The 24,551-nt window shown below is 41.8% G+C and overlaps 1 protein-coding gene across 4 annotated transcripts in view; it reads left to right on the top strand.

The window, feature by feature from the left end:
- The first annotated feature begins 14,529 nt into the window (after positions 1 to 14,529).
- The window catches only part of LOC147622393 (histidine kinase CRE1-like), a 54,856-nt gene continuing 44,834 nt past the window's right edge, over positions 14,530 to 24,551 (top strand). For 3 of the 4 annotated variants that reach the window (XR_015269432.1, XR_015269433.1, XM_086821933.1), the window contains exons 1-5: positions 17,131 to 18,882; positions 18,988 to 20,046; positions 21,217 to 21,333; positions 21,592 to 21,713; positions 21,876 to 22,101. Coding sequence is in view for 2 of the 4 variants with exons in the window: in XM_086821933.1 (XP_086678059.1) it covers positions 18,523 to 18,882; positions 18,988 to 20,046; positions 21,217 to 21,333; positions 21,592 to 21,713; positions 21,876 to 22,101 (1,884 nt within the window). In the remaining 2 variants the exon portion in view is untranslated. Of the gene's footprint in view, positions 16,236 to 17,130; positions 18,883 to 18,987; positions 20,047 to 21,216; positions 21,334 to 21,591; positions 21,714 to 21,875; positions 22,102 to 24,551 lie in introns of those variants that run through there. The other variant, XM_086821932.1, reaches the window with a different exon arrangement.

The raw sequence follows: 24,551 nt of genomic DNA, 5'->3' as shown, positions 1-24,551 counted from the left end.
GTTTGCTACAATGACAGATCGTGGGCTTGAAGTATGCTTTAAGAAAACTGAAGAAAAAATTCTAGATGTTATTGGCAAGGTAGTCGGAAAAGAAGTAACGCGCAACAATCTCTACGAGTTGAGTGTCCTTACAGTGTCTGCTGCAGATAAGAGTACAAGCAAGCTTTGGCACGAGCGATTTGGTCACATTAGATTTTCCGTGCTAAAGGAGATGCAGAAAAAGGGTATGGTAGCTAATTTGCCTGCATTTTTAGAATTGCAGGAAATATGTGAAGCTTATATGATGGGCAAGCAACAACGCAAGGCGTTTCCACAAGAAAGCAGCAATCGGGCAAAGACTCCTCTAGAGCTGGTACATGCTGATCTTTGTTGGTAAAATGTCTTCTAGTGCAATAGGGGGATCTTCTTACTTTATGTTGTTAGTCAACGATTACAGTAGGAAGATGTGGGTTTATTTCCTTCGAGATAAGGCTGAAGCTTTTGGCAAGTTCAAATAGTGGCATAAGCTTATGAAAAATGAGACAGGAAAGAAGGTGAAGAAGTTTCATACAGATAAAGAAGGAGAATTCCTTTCAACGGAATTTGACAGCTACTACAAGGAGAATGACATCAAGCGCCAACTCACCACTACTCACACACCTCAACAAAATGGTGTTGTAGAACGCCACAATCAAATTGTCATGGGAGATGGCTCGATGCATGTTGATGAAGGCAAAGGGTCTACCCAATACATTTTGGGTTGAAGTAGTCAACACAACAATTTATGTCCTCGATTGGAGATACATAAAGGCACTCAAGGATGTTACACCTCAAGAGGCCTACTCTGGTAAGAAACCTTCAGTTTCTCATTTCAGAACATTTGGCTCCTGTGAATGTTATATGCATATTCCAGATGCATCTAGGACCAAGCTAGATGCCAAAAGCAAGAAGTGTATCTTTCTTGGATATAGTCAAGATTCGAAGGCATATCGGCTCTATGATACAGAGGCAAAGAAGATTGTGGCCAGCCGAGATTTGCAGAACAGCCACACTCAGTGGAGGAAGGAGGTCCGTCCACTCTATCATCAGCTAGAGAAATAGTCCACCATGAGCCAACCCACCAGTGGGATTTCCTTTCAAGGAGGAGGAGTTTTCAGAGGATGAAGACTCTCACACATCACAACAACCTGCTGCTGCACCACAAGGAAAGCCACTTCCAAAGTGGGCACAACACCTCTTTGATGAGCGTAATCCAGTATACCTGAGAAGCCAAAATCTTCATAGTAGATGGACAATGCAGATCAAGGAGAATAGAGGAGCAGAGAAGAGCATCTGATCTCATTGTCAATATGGCCTTGGTGGTGGGTGAGATAATGGGAACAATGAAGGAGCCAGCCACCTTGAATGAAGCGTTAGCAAATCCAAAGTGGAAAGCCACGATGTAGTCTGAGTATGACATCATAAAGAACAACACCTGGGAGCTAGTTGACCGACCACCAAACAGAAAGATAATTGGTACCAAATGGGTTTGGAAAGCTAAGTATAAGGCTGATGGCTCACTTCAAAAATACAAAGCTAGGTTGGTTGCATAGGGATTTGCATAGGTAGAGGGTTTTGACTTTGATGAAACCTTTTCTTCCCACACCTCATAGGTAGAGGGTTTTGACTTTGATGAAACCTTTTCTCCCCACACCTCATATGACAACTATCAAGGTGGTGCCTTAGCTACTCACAAAAAGTGGCTAGTCTTTCACATGGATGTTAAATCAGCATTTTTGAACAGCCATCTCAAGGAGGAGGTATATGTAGCTCAGCCGCCAGATTTTGAGATGCCCAAATCAGAAAACAAAGTTTGCAGACTGAAGAAGGCATTGTATGGGGGGCTAAAACAAGCCCCAAGAGCATGGTATCACAGGATAGACTAATTTTTCAAAAAGATTGGTTTATGAAGTGCTTCTGATGCTAGCTTGTATGTTCTAAAAAGGCATGGCAAGATTGTTTTGGTTGTCTTGTATGTAGATGACTTAAACATTTCAGGTGACAATGAAGAGATGATCCAGAAGACAATGGATATGCTGAGTCATGAGTTTGAGATGACTTAAACATTTCAGGTGGTGACAATGAAGAGATGATCCAGAAGACAATGGATATGCTGAGCCATGAGTTTGAGATGACTGACTTGGGTCTTATGCATTTCTGTTTGGGGATTAAGGTCTAGCAAGAGTCAAGTAAAATCTTCATTTCATAGCAAAAGTATGCTTGAGAGATTCTCAAAGCATTTGGGATGATAAACTGCAAGCCTGTTTCTACACCAATGAAGCTTTCGACAGAGGATTCTTCATCACTTGTTGACATCATTAGGAAGTACAGGAAGTTGGTGGGGAGTTTGATTTTTCTCACTAACACTAGTTGATAGCAACTTCATAGTTGGTGTGTTGAGCAGGTTTTCCAACAAGCCACGAGAGAGTCATTGGAAGGAAGGGATGAGGGTACTTAGGTACATCAGAGGTACTCTTGAGTATGGCATCACTAACACTAGACTTGATAGCAGCTTCATAGTTGGTGTGTTGAGCAGGTTTTCCAACAAGCCACGAGAGAGTCATTGGAAGGAAGGGATGAGGGTACTTAGGTACATCAGAGGTACTCTTGAGTATGGCATCACTTACAGCATAGGTGACACTCTGACAGGTTATTGTGACTCACATTGGGCAGGAGATTGTGATTCTAGGAAATCAATTTTTGGATATTGTTTTTCGCTTGGTTCCCGTGCTTCTCTTGGACCAGCAAAAAGCAACCTACAGTGGCACTTTCTTCCACACAAAGGTTGAGTATAAGGCAACTTGCTTTGTTGCATGTGAGGCAGTATGCCTGAGGAGAATCTTGGTTGACATGGGAGTTCATATCAAGGAGGCTACCGTCTTGCGGTGCGACAATCAGAGTTGCATGGCAATCTCCAAGAACCCTGTGTTTCATGCTTGCAACACGAAGCACATTGAGATTCGGTATCATCATGTGCGGGAGCTGATAGATGATGAGATGGTGGAGCTGGAGTATTGCTCTACAGAGCAAAACTGTGCTGACATCTTCACCAAGGCTCTTGGAAAGGACCAACTCACTCGGCATCTTCATAGCATTGGGCCAAAAACTGAGTTTATCTTTGGATGGACATTGAGAGGGGGTGTTAGTATACACTCGATGCCCACCTCCCAGCATGTATCTCACTTTGATGTATAATGCACATTTGTTAGGCCCCCATTATGAGGAGTAGCCATGGTGTATATGTCTTTAGTGGGAACCCCGGCTTAGACGTCGATGGAGTCATTATTGCGACCATTGATGATGGTTAGGAGATGGTCAGGGGTACGAGCGTTAGTTGGGGTCCCTAGAATATTCCCTCGGATACTAGGTCCATCATTAGTGGACGGTGGTCGGTGGGCCGCGTTCTTGATACACAGGCAATGATCATGTCTATACAGTGTAATTGCCCTCGTTGTATACGTGTCTACCACACCGCCTACAGTACTATATATATGGACATGGTTGCCATGAGCTAAGGTGTCCAATGTTGTGAGTATCCACCCCCTTCTACACTTTGTACATACTCCATATCCAGAGTCTATCTAGATCACCATTTAAGCTCTACTTGAGAGTGCACGGGTGGACAGCACCATCACTTATACCTCTTTCGTATAATCTGAATTTTAAATTCTCTCCATTGTGTATCTATTGCATTGTCTATTGTGCTTTGTCTTGATATCTCTTTCCATTGTGCCACATTCTTATATTTACTTGATAATGCATACACACAAAGATATAAATATGAGGTACACATGTAGAAAAATACTTGTATGTACAAATAGGCAAGTATATATGTATGTGTATGTGTACATAGGCAATATTGTATTTGCAAAAAGGTACACAAGTAGAAAAATACTTGTATGTAAAAATAAGCAAGTGTGTACGTGTTGAAATATACAAGTGAATAGGGTGTGTGCGGGAACAAGCCCTTGGTTAGAGGCTGTAAAAGAGAATGAGTAAATGTGAAAGAACCTGTGAAAAGGTGAGAAGAATCTACTGGGAGAGAATAAAGGGTAGCATGAGAAGATTTAGGAAGTGTGGAGATATTCTGGGAAAAGTGAAGAGGTGGAGAGAATCAGGGAAAAGAGGTGGAGTGAATCATGGAGAAATCAGTGGGATTTGATGCTTGATGTAAACTCTATAAATTGAGGCATTGCCCTAATGAGAATTTGCTGGTTTTTGAGTATCCATGCCTACATTAATCTATTTGCTAATTACCCAAATAATTACATCTTAATTATTTACTAATCACTTTGTTAATGATGTTGATTCTAGTGTTTGATCCACCATAGCTCATCACAATGCCCTAATTTCAACAGTACGTATGTGTATGTATGTGTACATAAACAATATTGCATTTGCAAAAAGGTACACATGTAGAAAAATACTTGTATGTACAAATAATATGTTGATAAGTGTTGTTTAGTTAAAAAACAACAAAAATGTAAGGTAAATAATATTTACATCACTAAACAAGTCAAAGTCAAAGTGAAGGAGTGAGTGAGTGTGCATGTGTGTGTGCACGCACGCACGTACTTGTGTGACAACATAGGAGTTTTTGCAATGGGTTCTTACTCATCCCAATTTCATGCCCTGTTTCCCCCATTTTCGTGGCCAACTTATATGTGGTGGGTTCTCTTCAAAGATCCACCACCACCATCTCTCTCTCTCTCTCTCTCTCTCTCTCTCACACACACACACACACACACACAAGATCCCAAGTTCAATACCCATTGCCCACGCTTTTTTTGGTCAACTTATGGATTATATGAGGTGTGTTCTTTTAGTTATAATGTCAAGACCCACCATTATCATCAACATCATATCTCTCTCTCTCTCTCTCTCTCTCTCTCTCTCTCTCTCTCTCTCTCTCTCTCACACACACACACACACACACACAAGGCAGCAATCAATTCCCCCCTCCCCTTCTTCACAAATTTGCCATTTTACATAAGCGTAAGATTTACCTAATGTTTGATACTTCCAAATAACTTATTATATTGACATGAGGTTAATTTTTATCTTATATAAATTTTATACTCAGGTGAAGTAGAATAATAAAGAAGATACACTCAAAAATTTGTTTGACAAAAGAGTAATGTAAATTTAGTATTTACATACTTAAAAAAAGGTAGAGATAACAAAAGGATTGAAGGAGTTACACAATATATCAAGGAGAAGAGTAGTCAATGAGAGAAATAAGATGATGTGATGTGTATTTGAATATGTAAAGGTTATTCTACCTACAGCATGGAAGAGATGATAGACAACATAAAATATATTTACTATCAAAACAAAATAAAGACACATAAATTAGTAATACTTTTTTGAACTTTCTCAAAAATTCTCCTTCTAAATTTGACAAGGTAAAAAGCAAGTCATATGATGCTATTTGAATGGGCCCCTTTTTTATCAATCAAATAACAACTTTTTAAATTTTTTCTTAGTACTTTATTTTTTAAAATTCACCTGCATGTAGCTGCTCCACGAGCATGATATGCGTCATGGTGTATCATACAAAATTTGACACGAAAGCATGTTGTATGATAGTTTTGATGAGTAGGTTGAGTTTTAAAATGCATTCATTTAGCATATGATTACATAGCGCTTCATATTCTAAATTTATCTCAATTGTGTTAATGGAACTCTGACATTAAAGAATTCATAATATTCTTTAATGTTTATGAAAAGGTTGCAACAAAAATGTACTTACTTGAGCTCATTCATAGATAATAGCTAAGCATATTGACTTTGTAAATCATGTTCTAAAATGTAATTTAGAATTTTTCTCAATGGTTAATGAATTGTTTAATAAGATTCTTCAATGCTATGAAAAGGTTGCCACAAAAATGTACTAATTACATGTGCTCATTCATAGATAATAGCTAAGCATATTGACTTTGTAAATTATATTGAAATGCTTTTCTAAAGGATTTTAAGTCCCAATCTTTCATATGTTAGTTTTTTATTATAACTTTGAGAAAGAAGCTAAGAGTAAATATATTGGTTCAAAGAGGTGTTTTGACATTATTTATAACAACAAAAATGACACATGTTTCACCTTCTTGGTACTAGTATTAAGTCACCACTCTAGCTCATCATATGTTCTTGCATGAAGTAAGATTTTTAGTACAGGTTCTAAAGGCTAATGCAACATGCATTTTATCTTTTACTCAAGCATTTCACCATAAACACTTAGCTACAAAAACTTACCTCTCTATACTACCCTACATAGGAGGGTAGTATAGAGAGGTAAGTTTCACCTTCTTGGTACTAGTATTAAGTCACCACTCTAGCTCATCATATGTTCTTGCATGAAGTAAGATTTTTAGTACAAGTTCTAAAGGCTAATGCAACATGCATTTTATCTTTTACTCAAGCATTTCACCATAAACACTTAGCTACAAAAACGTACCTCTCTATACTACCCTACAAAAACTTACCTCTCTATACTACCCTACATAGGAGGAGTTAAATATCACCACCTACCAAAGATAGAAGATGGATAAAGCCAAGAGTTGAGTGAAGCTAAGGTTACATGTTGAGATATTGAGCTCAACTAGTGTTGCATACATTGATGAACTGCCTAGGTGATAGCTTTGCACTTAAGCCACTGGCATGGTTGGTGAGATTATGGTTAATATATCGCTAGTGGGATGATAGGCTGTGTGATAGCCATATTTGGATTACTAGAGTATGGTAGAGTTATAGCGCTAGCTCATATAGTCAAGTTCATAATATGGACAACCATTATATATTACAGTAGGATAATAATTTCCCTTATGGTATGTACTCTTATCTCTTTATGTTAATGGTTGTAGAGAAGAGAAGAATATAGAAGATAATTCAACCATCTGTGTCTTACTCTCTCTCTTGTGTGTGTGTTTGCTTGTAAGGAACTCAAGCTCTCCCTTTTCCCCGCATTCTCTTTATGGTATCAGAGCTCTAATTTGTGTGAGAGCTAAGAGGCAAGAATAAGGCAAGCAAGGAAGTGGTACATGGGTAAGGATATTTCCATCTCTTTCCCCCTTTGATTTTGGAGCAACACCTTCAGCTGCTGCTGCTGCTGATATGAAAGCTACAGGTAGATAGAAAGTCACTGTCTCAGATTGAGGCATCCTCCTGCGTGAAAGGAAAAAGATTACATTATGTGCAAATAACTACATTAACTAAATTTTTACGCATTTTGATGCAATTCGGTCGCATTTTGAACCTTATTTTGACGAAATTCGATCGCATTTTGATGCAATTCGGTCACATTTTGAACCTTATTTTGACTCTGCAAGTTTTGCTTGCACTCTTTGAAGTGTCAATTTTGACTGTGTATGAAAAATCATAGCAAAAATTTGGTTATAAAACAATTTGTGCTGAGAATCTAAGTGTTATAGGTATTGGTGGATATATGCTTATGTGGTTGGTTCCATATAGCTGCTATATAACATGTTAATAGTATCATAGTATATTGTAGATTGTAGGTTACTGAAAGTGTTGCTGTGCAGGTCAGGTAATCATGTTTGACAGTCTGTCCCAGATTGTGAGTGAAAAGCTAGACAAGAATAACTTCCAAGTATGGAAGTTTAGAATGGCTAATTTCCTTATGGAAAAAGGATATTGGGAGTTCATTACAAGTGATGAAAAGAAGCAAGATATTGGTGAAGAAAATCCCACCCCTCAACAAGTATAGGCATATAAAGCATGACATAAAAAAGCCATAAAGGTGCTATATACTGGTTGTCTACTATCAGTGTGATAGACTTTATGATTGTGCATATACTAAATACACAAATGCCTAAGGAGGCTTGCGAAACCTTGGTAAAGATGTATAATACAAACACCTAGGTAAAGATATACAACACAAACACCTTGGGACACCTTGGTAAAGATGTATAATACAAACACCTAGGTAAAGATATACAACACAAACACCTTGGACACTTGGTAAAGATGTACAAACACTTAGGTCGAAAGATGCAGCTAAAGCAAGAGCTATAGAATGTGACTAGAGACAAGTTGAGTATAAATGATTACTGAGGTTAAAGGCTTGCAGGTGCCCTTGCTTTTATTAGATCACCCCAGTAGATGACGTTAATATGGTTTAGTGACCTTGAATGGTCTTGGCAAGGAATACAACCAGTTTTAGACCTCCATTAGAGTTTGAAGAGGACTTTCTTGACTTTCAGGAATTTATTGCTCTTCTCATCCGTGAGGAGATGAATATTCAAGGAGGTTCATCCCATGGAATATTCAAATTAGTAGACCTTCTACTCTCCTGCCAATGGCTCCCTCCTCTTATGGAAAATGTTAGACCCCATATCTTCGTTCCATAGAGAAGTGTCGATGTAACCAGAGTGTCAAATAGCCATAGTTTCGTGCATGGCTCCTGAAACTGTATGTCTGTGCATTGTCTCTCAAGTGCCCCCAAAGCTGCAAATCCTCGTGCTAGTCTAGCCTCTGCTGCCTCCCTCATAGAAAACCACGGCCCTCTAAAGGTCACCCGCCACCGCGCAGGTACACATAGGATCTAATATACTCAACTGGCTCTCCTCTAAACGTAAACTGTGTCTGTGTTCGAGTCACCCATGCTTATGTGGTATTAAATGTCATAACCTTGGTTTTACCAAGGTTCACTGTGAGATCTTTGTCCACACAAAAAGACTGCAATGCATCCAAGTGTCTCTATAGTCCCTCAGGCATGTCTAAGATAAGCACAATGTCATCTACATATAGTAGGATGGGTATCAACACCCCAGCTAGGCTCCTGGCCCCTGGGCCACCCAATCTATCCATATAGTCTGAGACCTCATCAATGTATAGCCCAAAGAGCGTGGGTGAAAGTGGGCAGCCCTACTTCACCCCAATAGTACTGTTCACTGCATCCGCCGACAAGCCCCTTGGGGCACGTACTCTGCCTATCACACTGACTCATACAAAGTGTATACTTCCCCATTGCATCTCCTCAGGGACACTAATATCCTGTAGTCTCCTCATAAGCCTGGCACGTGGTACCGTATCAAATGCTTTGCGGAAGTCCACAAAACAACAATATATCCTCCGTCCTCGTGCTCGTCCCTCCTCAATAAGAGCTCTGAGGGTGATTATATGATCCAGTGAAGACCAGCATGTCCAGTTGCTCTATGTCCCTACCTCTCTGCCCACCGGCTCATCTCATGCTCCAAGATGGATCCGTATATCTTAGCTAGATAATGGCCAATCATGATCGTACAGTAGTTACTGGGCATCATGGGATCCCCTCTCTTAAGAAACGGCACAACAGTGTTATTTGTCTAACTAGCTGGGAAACCTTCACACGTAGCTCTATTAAACATGTGTACAAGGATCGGTGCCAAAGTATCCCATGCATATGAGAAATGTTCAGTTGTTGCTAGACCTTCATGATCTTGCGCCCTCCCTATGTGTAGTCTATCAATCACATCTAGCACCATCCGCAAAGTGAAGAAAACACAATGATCCGATCGAGGTGATAGGCAGGCATGGAATGGGAGGCTGTCCAAGTACATTATATAGGGACATCGCATACTTGTGCCAAGTCTTAGGTGCTATAATTGGGGTAGGTGGCTGCCTCTCCTAGAACGTTTTCCAAGCCCTCTTACTATCCTGACTCAAGAATAATTGGTACAACTTTGCCTCGAGCTTTGCCAGCAGGTAATCCCACTTCTTCTGTCACACAAAGTGTCAAAAGAGCGTCTTGGCATGTCTATGTGTACGTGCCCCAAGGGCGACATCTCTCTGTAGTAGCTGAGCTCGGGTTTCTTGACATTCGTCATCATACTAGCTATTCTGCGGAATAATACTGCTCAAGGGCTTAGAGGTAGCTAGGTATATGGGAAAGCATATGCTGCCGAGGTATGTAGTACTCTGTAGTAAAGCCTCTCGTAAGCTCCTCTAAATGGCTATTTGGGTCAAGTGTGAAAAGGCCATCGTAGACTGCACTGCAATAAACTCCAGCAGTCTCTCGTGTAAAATGGTATCTAGGGTGGTGAGAGAGAGGTAATGGTGATAACCGTCTTTGGTTCCTACATACCAATGTGAAGCATAAGTATGCATGATCTACTGCCATCCCAATCGGCATGTCAGAAATATAGAAACTCTGGATATCTGGCATCAAAGTAGGGGATCCCATAAAGTAGTCCATTGTACTAGCACCCTTCTTGTTATTCCAGCATGTAAAAGCACCCGAACCGGGCCATCGTGATAAACCATTATAAATAAGCAACCCATGAGCACTCCCCAAAGCCAAGAGATGTGTCCCATACTCTGTGATCTCACCCATATCCTGCGATGTCCTCTGTATGCCCACTTCATCCGCTTCAAGCTCTCTATATAAAGGCTCCTCTGTGTCATAAAGTGTTGATTGCTCATTGCCCGTATGAGCATTGAAGTCCCCCACCAAAAGAATGTCTCCCAAGTTAGCAAAGCGTATGATGTCCTCATACAATGTCAAATAAGGTGACTCACCCTGGTGTGCATATCTCAAGTAGGCAGGAGGAAAATAGCATACAGCAATGTATATGTCCTGTAGCCTCTATGTGCAAACTCTAATCCACATATATCATGCATCTACGTCTCTATGTACTACATGAACCATACTCTAAATAACACAGCCACTCCGTTTGATCCTCTAGTACTACCTGGTATACATGGGTGGGGGCGATAAACTGACTCCCATGTATATCCGCGCACTGTTGGGAGGCGACTCCCTGCACACTGATGATGGGTCTCCGTATAGAAGACAATGTCTCTGTCTCTGAATGTGTCTTTGAAGTATCCTGCATCTAGACGTAGAGATCCATTACAACTCCATACTGTCATATTTAGGGTCCCATGGGCCGCCCACCATCATGTGGATCGGCGCTCTGTAATAATCACCCAACCGTCCCTTTACACTACCCACTTCCCTTCCTTCCGTGCTTCATATACCCAAGGCATATGCTCTTTTCTGTGTGCTACTTGTGTTGGTGTTAGATCCTCATCCAGATAAATCTTCTCTCCCTTGAGAGCCATCCTTTTTGATAAGAAGGCCCTCTTCAATCCCATGTCTGGGAACTTCAAGATTAATGCCCGTGCCTTTGTAGCATCCTTGCCCACTCTCCAATCCACTATGGGGAGCTCAGATACTCCCATTTTAGTGCCAAGATCTTTTGCATCCTCTTTGGGGGAGCTTTTCTCATTTCATCCAGTAACTCGCACATGTAAGGCCCTAGCACGTCTCTTAGCCTCCTCCTCCAGAGTGGCATTCATTACCTCGACTTTATCAACAACTGACGCACCCTTGTGTTTCTTTGCTACATCAATCCATTTGGTATTCTCTTCAACATCTGCTTTTGTTTGCTTTGTCACCTCAACAAAGGATCTCATCTCTTTCTCAACGTGTGTTTTCAACTCAATTTCATCAGCAAGTTGGGGTGTTACTGACCCCTTTTGCCCTTCTAGTTGTTTTTTTGCATGCCAAAAGTTCTCTTTGGAGTTCCTTGATCAAGATATCTTTATCTGTTATGCATTTCTCCATCTTAGTTTTCCAGGATTCAACCTCAACGATTGCATCACTAACCTTTTTATACACTGCAATGAGGGTACGAGGGAGAGACTATCAATGAGGGTGCAATATGAGCTATAGGAGTGAATGATCTTAAGAGAAAAAAGGCATGTAAAAGATTGAGTATGGGTTAGAAGTTTTCACACGCTTTAAGTAAGAAACATGATAGCAGGGGTAAAGGATATATGAGTTATAGGAGAGAACAATCTTAAGAGAAAAAAGGGTAAAGGATATATGAGCTATAGGAAAGAACTATCTTAAGAGAAAAAAGGCATATTTATTTGATTAATTATGAGTAAGAAGGTTTTGCACAAGGTTTAAGTAAGAAAAGTAATAGCACGGGTAAAGGAAACGACTAAGGGGTGTACTCAACTTATTCTTTCTCCTTGGTTCAAAGGTACCTTAGTGGATGCATGCATATTGATTTTAGACTCCTAACCATATATGGAGAGCAAGGTGGAGCTCAATTCTAGCCACATAAATGCTTACATTTTGTCCACCTTGCCTTCTATGGACTCACCCTGAAGTGCATGCAGGAAACCCTCATTTCTTGACTCTAAAAAGGTATGAAACTTTCTATTACAAGCACATAAGCTTGCTCCATGAAACATATCACAAAGAAAAATGGTCGACACTATCAAGAGAAAGAGTCTTTATACATTTTCCTTTATGTATGTCATGGAGAGGACTTGGTTAGATGGATTAACACGAGTTTGGTTGCATTTGCATACACTAGTGTATGGGATGAGTTCCAGAGCACACAAAACCCTTCCCCATTGAAATGGGAAAATGATCAATGCCAATTTATGTTGGATGAATTATCATCTACAAGGAGGAGGCATATAATGGGATATGAAGGATTTTTGGAGGTGGCTCACAACTTCTCCTTCTTTGTCCTCCTATATGGCAAAGAAATAATTGTGGTACACAGTGAGAGTGGACTACAATAATGAGTGGACTACAGTGGTTATCTTCTATTACATAGCCACAACGAATAGTGTGTAAAGTGTGGCGAGTGAATGGAATCATGCTCCTATGTTAAAGAAACTACACCTTCCCTTCCCCATTCAATGGGTTAGTTGAAAGAAGGGGTTATTTATGGACACTTTACAAATAAATGAATAAATTTGCAAGATATTTATATTGTTCCCTTCCTTACATCCCAAGACACAAAATCATGCTCAAATGATTGAAATTCATAAGTGCAAGAGTTGGAGTATGTAAGGGCAACCTCAATCCATACACATAGCAACAAGGCTAAAGCTCGAGAGTTGGTGTATGTAAGAGCAACCTCAATCCATACAACTTGAGTTGGTGAATGTAAGCGCAACCTCAATCCATGCACATAGCAACAAGGCTAGAAGGAGAGCATACATTAGTGCATCAGTGCTAAGAGTGCTTACAAAGGAGAGCATACATTACTTAGTGCATATATTCACAAAAAGTTATATGGGTCGTACTAATTTAGTTAATATAAGATATGTCAAGGTTTCCACCTTAGTCCATCTTGCTTCCTTTGGTTACAAAATGTGTGCCTTCTCTTCCCCATGGCTGACCCCATGGATGCTGTGCTCTCTCCCCCCTTTGCCCTTTTGTAGATCTTTTTTTTTTGTGGGACCAATAATATTTATTCATATTAATTGTTCCAAATCTGTCATACACCAACGCTAGAGAAACTACTATTTACTCTTTTTTCACCTCATTCAAGATTTACATAAAAACTCCTCTCACACAAGAAACAAGATTGTTCCCAAGAGATCTGATACCCTAGCAGTAAGCAAGAAGACTCCATCATGGCATCTGTAGTGCAACCACGGGAGACTGTTTTTCCAGCATTCTCCCTCGCTTTGACTGTGGGTCTAGTGCCAACTGGATTCTCAATAAAGGTAACAAATGTGTGATATGGCACATGGCGTCCACCTTTCGAGAGCGAGTGAGAGAGAGAGGGGGGGGTGGGCCAGAATCAAACGCGAGTCTAGGAGGGTGCTACCCGTATGCAAAAGTTGGGGGACGGGAGGGCTGGAGCTCATCATCAGCATTAGCTATTGTTGGCTTTGCTCAAATTTTAAATTGCACTAATCCCCTCTTTTTCGATCAATGCGGGGGACAATAAGTAAACCTCCGCATTGTCCCCCTCTTTAGAGAATGCAGAATTGTGAGGCCCCGTGTATATTTATTTATACTAGGAGAGAGAGAGGGGGGTATTAACGTGAGTGGAATGCAACAGGAGAGCATATACGACCAACCAACGGATATACGACCAACCAACGGTGGGACTTGAACTCGGGTAGAGAGCAAGCAATTATAATTTAATAATCTATAAAAGACTGTGAAAGTGAGGGAATAAATCAACAGGAAAAAGGAAGGGAAAACGGGAGGGACGGTTTGAACTTTGTCCTTGACTGTCGTGAGCGGCGCCGAGCCTAGGAGGCTCGGTGTGTGAAGGGCTGTCAGTCGGTTGGGGGGGCTAACTGCCGAGCCTAGCAAGCTCTGTGTAGGGGGAACCCGGATAGTACAAGCTTGTGTCAAATTATCAATTGCTTAAAGCTTGGGCTCGGAAGTATTGATCAACGTCAGTGACGGGTCAGTCGAGTGGGTGTTTAGTTTCTGCTTGGAAGCGCCGGGGTTGCAGAGGCTCGGTGCCTAACCTGAGGCTGTACCAGGCACTTGAGCTGCTTGGCGCTGGCAGCCTTGGCGCTACAGTTCTGGTGGGTGGGTGATTATAGAGACTCAGAGCAGCATGGGGGCCCGGGGGGGGGGTGTCGTGGACCAAGAATTTTCCTAGTCAAAATGCCGCCTTCTTCGCCCCAAATCCGGCTGCCTTTTCATCTCAAATCTCAGCTTTTCAGGTGCTTGGGCCCCCCCTTTGCTTTTGGGCGCAATTCTCTCGCCCTCTCGTCGCCACCCTTGAAGCAGCTATTTGGCTGGTGGGTTGGCCTCGTTTCTGCTCCCTCACCTTGTTTTCCTTTGCTCAATGTGCTGCTGTCAGTGCTTGCTGTAGTGAAAGATAGTGTTTGGACAGTCCTTGATTTGCATATCTGCACTGAAAATTAGTGTTGGGCTGCCCTTTATTTGACAAATTTTTAGTGTTGAGCAGCCCTTTATTTGAGTGCTGGCACCCCTTGATTTGCTTTTTTTTAAAACACGAAAATTTTATTCTCTGCAGTGAGGGCAGCCCTTCGTTTGCTTATGTCGAGCTAAAATTCTTTGCTAATTCAAGTAAAAATTAGTGTTGGCCAGCCCTTAATGAAGTGCGAATGATTTTGGGCAGTGCTTTTCAGGACTGGGTGTTATATGCCCCTTGTTTTGCTTGTGGGCAGTGGCTGTATGTCCTTGTTTTGCTTGTGGGCAGTGTTTGCTCAGTAATAAAGCCCCCTCATATGGTTATTATGCCTGTGTGCTGATGAGTTCCAACTTCCAACGCCTTTAGTGGCCACTGGGTAGCTTTTGCTCCCAAAAAATAATCATGGCGCTAAACACACTATACCCACATTCCGAGAAAGCGAGCGTTATCCTTTGATTTGTTATCGTAGCGTAGATGGTTTGATTTCTACTAATTTGCTAAAAGAAACTGCTAAGCTCGAGGGAGAGGCAGAGGCAGAGGCAGATTTGGAGTCTCTCAAAAGCTCAAAAGAAATCTTATTTCAGCTAATCAGGATTCAGAAGTATCAAAGGACCTGGAGAAGGGCAGTGGCTATGCCCTTCTAGTTTTTAATCTACATGAGGTCCTATCGATACTAAAACACTGTAGCATTATATTATTATACTGTAATGTACATTGTAAGTTATAGGTATTCATTATGCACTGTAGGCGTATTAAACTGTAGCCCATTATACTAAAGTTGAGAATACTGTGGTCCATGCAGCTTGTGAGCTTGAAACGACGGCTATGTTCTTATACACAGTCACAGCCCTAGGCGAGTGAAACAGGGTATAGTATGCGGGGGAAGCTATCATGGCGGTGATGATTTAGCTGATGTAAACACGATAGCGCCAGGTTGATAAAAGATATATATAGAGAGAAAGAGAGAGAGAGGCAGCATGCCTTTTTGAATTCTCTGTGCATTTGGGCTGCTGCTGCTATGCATGGTGGCATTGGGAACATAGAAAACACGCAGAAAAATACTCCCCTCCCACCCCACCTCTTCAAGTGGTGACAGAGACCCGAAGATTTTGGGTGCTAAATCCCAAGCATTATTCTACTCTAATAATCTCAGCATTTTGTCTATGAATTATGTCTCCACAGCATTTGCATTATGATCTATTCATTTAATTATCCACAGGAAATGATGGTTAGATCTGTTTTGTTTTGCAAATTTCAACCCAAAAAAATCCTCACATGTTGCTGCACAGCCTGCAGGGATTTTCCAAAAGCAGAAGGTGAGAGGCCGCATCCTTGAGGGGGGTGTATAGTTTGCGAAAAAGCACAATAAAAGCTCTCTGTACTCCATTTTTGAAAGGGGTGCATTTTAATATATTCATCAAAATTTCATCAAATAGGAAGGAAAACTAATCAAGTAGAAGAAGAAACAAGAAAAAGAGCAGGTCTCTCTGACACGGGGATTCGGAAAGTAAGAGATGTGACCATGGTGGAGGTGCTGGTGGTGGGGGAGCATTGTCAAAGGTATAACCGTATATATGTCGAACAACCCACCTATTCTTTTTTTCTCTCTGCTGGAAAAAGGGTTTTTAAAATAAAAATAAAAATTTGGGTCTCTTGTTTGGTTTTCAGAGCCCTTCACCCACCCGGGCGTCCCTCTCTTGGTGCTGCTACTGTCCTCTATTTTAAAGCATTTCTGTCTTTCTCTGTCTCTGTGCTTTTGGTTTGATTTTTGCTTAATAGCTTCTCCTCTCTGTCTTCCAAAAACCCTCTCCTCTCTCTCTCCCCCCAAATTTGTGTTTTGTGGGCAAACTTCTTACTTCGCATTGTTGTGTCTCTCTCTCTTTACCCTTTGGAGCAGTTTTCTTCTCTTTCCAAGCTTGTTTTTGCTTTGTGGGCAGTGCTGGGCTTCATGAAACCCTCTTTAAAAATTGGGGATTAAAAAAAAGTCACCCCAAGTAAAATTTCATGAATAATGGGTTCCACATGTGTGTTCTCTCTTTATTTTATATTTTCTCTCTCTCTCTCTATAAATTTTGCTGTGTGGGCTGTTTTTTTGCATGCTGAATTTCCCTCTCCAATGCGGGCAATTTCCGTCTAATGATGGTCTCCCAGTTCAAAAAGTTGTTTTCAAATTAATCCTCTGTCCGATGTCGGTGAGCTAATTCCCTTAATTTTTCCATTTATCAAGCTTTGTGGGCACATTTCACTGAAGCTCCCATATCTTGCTTTGTGGGCTATTTCACTGAAGCTCCCATCCATGTTGCTTTGTGGGCAATCAATCTCTCTCTCTCTCTCTCTCTCTGTCTTTCTCCCCACTTTGTGTGGGCAGGTGGTTCTCTCTTTCTGAGCTCGTTTATCTTTTTGGGTGATGATCTCTCTCTCTACCCTTTGTGTGCAGCTTTCTTCTCTCTACTCTAAGCCTTTTTTTTTGTTTTTTTTTTGGCTTGTGGGTAGTCTCTATCTCCCCTTTGTAGGCACTCCCCCCCCTCTCACTCTCTCTCTCCTCACAGCACCCTGACCTCAGCACCGTCTGGGAATTCTCCCCATTTTCTGTCTGCCATTTCTGAGTGCTCTCAAAACAAAGCAAGTAACCTCACGTCCCTTTGCTTCACCTGATCTGAGCACACCCTCTTTCTAGAGCCAATGCAAAAAACCTTTCCAAGCTGCTTCCATCTCCTCGTATAGCTCTCCGCCCCTCTCGTTCTGTGAAGCTCAGTGGTTTTCTTCTTCTCTCTTCTCTTTTTCACACTCTAACCCACCATCACCCCCTGCTTGTCTTTTTTGAGGGAATGGAAGCTTTCAATCACCGTATGTACAGTGTAGTGTAATCTGTTTCTGAGTTGCAACTCATTTTTACATGTGGGCTCTCTTGCTCAAGATGACGTAGATGATCAAGGCATTAATCCAGCAACAGCGACAGATGTGATCAAGACTCAGAAGAGGTTGAACTAGTTGGCTATTTGAAGTGATACAACAACCAAGGAGTTGCTTACAGTGGTTCTCGTTACACTCTGCTGCACCATCTTGCATGCATTTTCCTTCCACCAGAATTTCAGAGCTAGCGTTTTTCAGCCTCTAAAAAGTGGAGAAAGGCTCTTAACTGCAAAACCAAACTCGTGTTTCTCCTCAAGTCACAGTCTGGCACATGCAGATCGAGCGTGTATGGCATTTATTTGAAGTGGGCATGCCAGAACTATTAGTGATACATGTTCTGAAATTGGCAGGCAAGTTCACTCACTCCGCTAGGCAACTGCTTTGTAAAAGCATCCAGGCTCCTGGGCCGAGCTCAAACATGAAAAGGGGCTATACATTTTTGAGGCTCATCAAATCGTCAACAGTGAGTTTTTATAGATGACAACCCCTCTTTCGCCTGTTTGAGGATATTGCTGGAAACAAGAAACTGCATGCAACCTAAAATGCCGTGATATAAACACATGCTGCTTCTTTAACATGTTACACATGGATTTTCTGTTCATGGTTGTCGATGTTGGTTCTTGAACATGTCTTATGATGTCTTTTGTTCCAATGGATAGCATGTATTTGTGAATTCTCTCCCACTCAACAAAAATGGGTGCAACGGTTTGAAAGATCAGCATCCTGGGCTGTATAAACTGGCCTCTCTATGATGGGTGAAAGCAGAGCTGTAAAAGGCTGTGTCATTGTGATGCCTTTTTCCAATCTCCTACTTGGGTACAAAACAAGAAGACTATTGGGTGCTGTGATCTGAATGAACACCAGCTTCATAACGGTGACCAGTTTCATGCTTCAGACAGTCTTCAGTTCTACTTGTCTCATGGTTTTCTGAAACATGACAGAGCTGCGATGGGGATCGCCACGGTGGTTTGCCACCAATCTCATCATTGCGTGCATATGTGTGGGAACAGGAAAGTTGTCCGACACACTTTCAGTTGTGAGATCCCTGGAATCTCCCATATGGGCGCCATCAGGACTCATGGTGGCTGCGGTCCTCATATTTGGGTGCAGAATCTTCGTGGGTATCCTCCTTGGGACTATTGGGATAAATCTCTGGTATTTCCATGGGAAACCACCTGAGCATTACTTGCCTGCATCACTTGCCTTCGGTGGATTCTCATTGATCGAGTCACTGTCCTGTGGGTGGCTGCTCAGGCATCCATTGCAGTTCAAAAATGGGCGATTCCGCTGGCAGGTGAGCTATTCAACACTTCTTCTCCCTTTCCCTTAATTTCATGTGCTTGTCCCTCATGACAGAGAGGTCCTGTGATGTTGATTTGCTAAAGTTTGCTTGTTTCAGGAATCAAGGGACGGCACACTCACAGTTGATACATTGCATGATGCATTGTGGCTGTTTATCGTTGCACCATTTTCCACTTTCATTGCAGGAACAGGAAATGCCATTGCATTATCTGCATTCCAGCTATCCGATTGGAACTACTTTGTGTCTGTTTGGCCAACGTGGGTACTTGGTGATCTATCAGCAATCCTTTGTTACATGCCCTGCATCCTTCATTTGTGGAATCACTTTCATCCGGAGGTAAAGTCGTCCTGCTGGGGCCAAGCTGGTGAGCAGCCACTGAAGCTAGACGACCCATGTGGACGGTCTCGGGAAAGGTCTGATGGTGATGTGGCAATCTCTTATGAGTTAGAAATGAGAACTGTTGAGGGTTCACTTCACATGAATGGAGCCACGAAGGGCTTTGATAAAAGATTCTCTCCTTGTACGTGCCAGGATTCAGAAGAGGGCAATATGGGCTTGCACAAGTCTGCATCTGATGGCTTTGATATTGAGGGTGCCTTTACTGAGCAAGACTTATTCCACAGCAATGTAAAGCAGCAGCATGGTCCCATGACTTCGCCGACAAAAAGCTGGGTTGATGCGTTGTGCAAGAACCGTTTTACAATTGGGCGACCTTGTAAGAGGTCTAACAATTCACCATCCAGGAAAAGCCTTGGTCCTTGCGGCAACTGTCAGGCGTATAGGAATGATAATGATGCTCAAGCCAGAATGGAAAAGCTTGCAGAGGCGCATTTGAGGTTCTCAACAGCAGATGAAGACCATTGTTTTGTAGCTGTTGTGCAGACCCCTGAATTCTCTATTCGCATGTCCCTCATCAGGGCCACTGAGTGTGTGATCCTTTTTGTTGTCCTCATCGTATTATCGCTCTTCATATTTTCCACCAAGCTGAACAAAAACGAGAATATGCAACGTGACTCTTATCTGGTCTTTCCAGTGGTGATCTGGGCATCATTCCGATTCAACCGTGTCGGTTTACCCCTTGCAGTTGTTATTGTCGCTGTAATTGCAAGTGCTGGGTCTGCACCTGCTAATACCGATGAGCACTCCTTGCTACAGGTGAGTGTTCAATAATAAAACTCGCTTAAAAAAAAAACACGCTTTAGTTTTTCACTCTGCAATAGGTATGTGGTTGGAATTACCAACATGCTTACACATATTAATGTGTGTTTTATATATATATAGACAAATATTTCCAACCACTAAAACGCTGAAAGAGAATGAACCAAAACACGAAACAATGAAATAGAGCAACACATACATTTACTCATGATGTGCATGTGTCTAATATGTGATAGAATTGAACCCCACATTGGAGACAAAGTGAATATTTTTGTTTCTTTTGATTGCATCAACTGCCTGGCCAAAGGAACTCACTTGGCACTAGTGTGGCAAGCCATGTCAAGTTTAGTCAAAACATCTACAAATCTCAACACCAATGCAGGAAAATCTCGCACTTCCACTTTACCTTATGAATTCCTATCAAGAAGTCTGCTTTTTCTTCGGAACCCAAAAATAGTCAAAGCAAGACCGTGATGGTCAAATATCCGGTAGACCAAATTCAAAGGTTGGTCAACTATGGTCACCGGTGGACAGGTTAACGCTGGTCAAATGCCTGGGTAAAACTGCTCACACCTGGTCATAATCGGCCCAAAGTGGGAAGAAACAGATTGATCTGGTCAAAAACAGCCATGACTGGCCCACAACCTTGTGTGCTTCACTTGGGAACTATCATTTGATACATATTTTCTGTAGCTACTACTGACAAAAAATGGATGACAGGGGAGGAGGCCAAGTGCAGGGATGAAGAAGCTAGGTGGCAGAGAGTAGATGCATTTGCTCAACTAGTCGTTAGCCTGGTGGTGGTGGTATGCTCACAATGTACTCTGTGGTAGATGATCTATACCATTTTGGCCAATTATGGGCTGGTTGGATGTGAGTGGCCAGATAGCTAACCTAAAACGTATGAGGTAGGGGTGCCATTTGACTAGTGAAAATTAGGGGTGCCATTTGACTAGTGAAAATTTTGGCAGTAGATGGGTGCATGGTGCTGGTCGATCAGATGACTGGGTTGCCTGTAAGTAGTGGTGATCCCTCTTCTCATGCTAGAGCAACCCGTGCTTAGAGCCCCCTTATCCTTACAGTTTGTGCAAATGGGAACTTTGGTCTCTTAGTATTGCTGTCCTAAGCAAAAGCATTCAGTGTGACGTTGCTTCAATATTTCTGCAGGTGGAGATGTTTGTTTGTGTTTTGGCAACTGTGGCAATCACTTTGGCAGCAATTGTGCATGATCGGAAGCTAATGGAGGGGAGGCTGAACAATATGAACTCTACCCTCGAGTCTCAAGTATGAAAGCCTACTCCCAATAGATTAGCTCAATGTCTTAAAGGCAGGATATTCCATAAGTTTTAGAGGGACATCTAATGCTTTAGTTCTCCCTTTCAAGTTTCGACCCATCATAAAAGTATCCTGAAGGATTACTTTCTTACAAGACTTTAGTCCTCCCTCTCCACCCATCATAAAAGTACCCTGAAGGATCACTATCTTATCTAAGCCTTGTACAAGGGTGCATACATGAACTTTGTATTGATTCGCTTAATGCAGGTCGGAGATCGAACAAAGGAGCTTGAGGAGGCTAATCGTGAGTTACAGGTTTCACAAGCGGCAGCTGAGGAGGCAAGCAAGGCGAAGTCAGAGTTTCTTGCAAACATGAGCCATGAAATAAGGTGATAATCCACTTTGCAAACTTTTCTTGTGCTGTAGACTGGTGGTGTCCCTTGCTAGGCATCAATCATATATGATTGCAAATAAGTCATGAAGTCACTTTGATGGGACTTCATCATGGTGATTTTGTGAGGTTCATAATGTACTTTGTTAACGGTGTACAGAACTCCAATACATGGAATCATTGGTATGGCATCACTGGCCTTGGACACAGAACTTACCGACGAGCAACGAGAACATCTTGAGACAGTTTCCCAGTCGGCGGATTGCCTCCTGCACATTGTTAATGCAATTCTTGACTTGGCAAAAATTGAAGCTGGGCGGTTGGAGCTTGAACATGTTCCTTTTAATCTTGAAGAAACAATAGGCTCAACCATGAAAATGCTACAGGTAAGCCCATTCTTTATTTGTATGTCTTTGTTTGGCTGACTCAAGACTGTATTTGAACATTGAATATGTTGTTTGAAAGATATGGGAGAGCTGGTCTGGTGACTTAAGCCTTCCTGTTTTTCAAATGCCCACTTATGTAGGTGGAACCCACCCGCTTGTCAGAATCTATCTACGTATAGTTTGGTCTCTCCATAATGCGTGAGTGCCTACCTCTGAGAGAACAGAGAGAACAATTTCATTAACGTCTCCGGAAGGCTAAAATGACCTATGAACATGATACATATAGTAAAGACCATGCCGATCTTGAGCTAAATCTGTGGTCGAGCAAAAGAAAAAACATTATACTAATCAACTAGTAGATCTACAATGCCAAACAAAAAAACAACCATCTAGGTGTGGTTTTTGTGTTCGTTTTTGTTTGGACTTGAGAAAATCTGGAGCTCTTCCCTCATCATAGATTACCCATTTGCCTTTTTTCCAAGCTGTACCAAACTTGGCTAATCCTACATTCTTTTGGTTGAGTTGCATTAATTTGTTGCAATCCATATCTTTGTGCTTTTAAGTTTGTTTGATTTTATTAGAACCCCAACCTTATCAAGTTTGGTAAGATAAGTGATTATTGCATAACTACCTTGTTGTGAACTTAGTTCCAAGTCAATCATGCACATAGCTTATTGGAATATCTAAGTATTCCTCCTCATCTCCATCCATGTATGATCTTTCGGGGAAAACTGTCCACCCGAATTTGTAGGGCTTTCGATCGCCTCAATTCATTTTTATCGACTTCGGTGGTGACTTTAGATTTGATGCTCACATCTTCCTTAACCACTTTCTTAATGCTATTGATGGTCTTGTGTAAGTCTTGATTCATCTCTCTTTCACCTTTGCATTAATTTTTTTTTAAAAATGTGGGTCCCAATTGCCAGGCTAGGGTTGCATTTTAGGATCGCAAGCAGTGCTAGAAAAAAACCGTCCTTTGATGTATTTTGAACCGTTTAAAATTCAAAAAAACTAATTGAAATCTTTACAAAAACCGATAAAATTTGTAGATTTTTAATTATAAAAACTAGTTAATAATAAGATTTTGAATAGGGAAACCGATTGTGTCTTTTTTTCACATTGCCTGGGAAAAAAAGTCTCTCTCTAACAGTAAGATTTGCGAGTCGATCCTTCATGAAGTTGCACCTTGTGTGGGGCATTCTCTTCTCACAATTGGCATCATTAGCATCAGCATCAGCATCATCAGCATAAGCATGAAGATGGACATGAATACCCAGTTGGCAGGCTCCAGTAAGCAGTCGGCAGCCAGCAGGAGGCTTAGGCAGCAGGCGGCCAAGTGTTAGGCAGTTGACCAGTTGACCAGCAGGTGTGGGCAAGCAATGCATGAAGCGCAGCATTTATTAGATTTTATCCCATGAATATTTGTCCTAGAGTTGGGCGACAGCAGCATTAGCTAGCCGACCAGCAACCTAAGCATGTATATAAGCATATCTCAACATTTGCATCAAGGACATTCAGTCGTTCATCATTTCATTATCATAGATAGTAGTCAGTAGAAGTCATGTAAGGGCCAGAGGTCACCCCTAAGGGGCTGACCAAGGACCTAAGTTATGTTCAGACATTCATGTCACCTTTTTGTACAACATTAAATACAGAAAACCCTTACACCTTCTCTCTCCTTTGTCTTAATCATGTTCATAGTCAAGCTTAGGGCTGCGGATCAATACAGCAAGGCTTTGGCGCATGCAATATTGGTTTCAAAGCATTCAGGCTCAACAACTAAGCAAAGTCCCAAGGAGGTGCACAGATCCATGAGAAGAATGCAGCTAGGGTAGCAGATTGAGTGGTTTGCAATAGGTGAAGTTGGAGGAAAGCATTCTTTGGGAGTATGTACTCAAAACGAGTACATCATTAAGCTCTTAGATCAGTTCCAAAGGCCTAGCAACAGGCATGATCAGGTTTGGCAGGTGACCCACGCTATGTTAAGGGATAACAGGCATGGGGACAACAGTGGAATAGATGCTCAGTTCTTCAGCAAGACTTGGAAGTGGAGATTAGAAGTGGAAAGTGTTCATACAAAAATTTCAAAGTCAAAGTAGAAGGTTAAAGTTAGTAGCCCTTTGCAAAGCACACAATCTACGCCTGATGGCTCTCTCTATCCAAGATCTCCAACTTCAGATCTTTTTGCTTCTCCGTGTTAGGAATTCCTAATGCCTAGCAGGGGATCATGCCTCAACTTTGGGAAGAATGCATTAGCCCAGTTACACATAGCCGGAGGCTCACAGTCTGTAACCCGATCAATCACGTGAATCTGCTCCATTCGCCACAGCATCAACAGGCACATTGCTTGGCCTGAGCAAGCAGCATAGGGGCTTGCGCAAACAAGAGCTGTTCCCACCCAGTGCGCCATCGCTAGCAACCCTCATGGCCTTCAGCAATGCTGCAACGCA

This window comes from Cibotium barometz, chromosome 28, assembly GCF_041138505.1.
Source record: "Cibotium barometz isolate CiBa-2024 chromosome 28, ASM4113850v1, whole genome shotgun sequence".
NCBI classification, from domain to species: Eukaryota; Viridiplantae; Streptophyta; class Polypodiopsida; order Cyatheales; family Cibotiaceae; genus Cibotium; species Cibotium barometz.
Note: the sequence above shows the minus strand (reverse complement) of the source record. Positions and strands in the feature narration are given on the sequence as shown.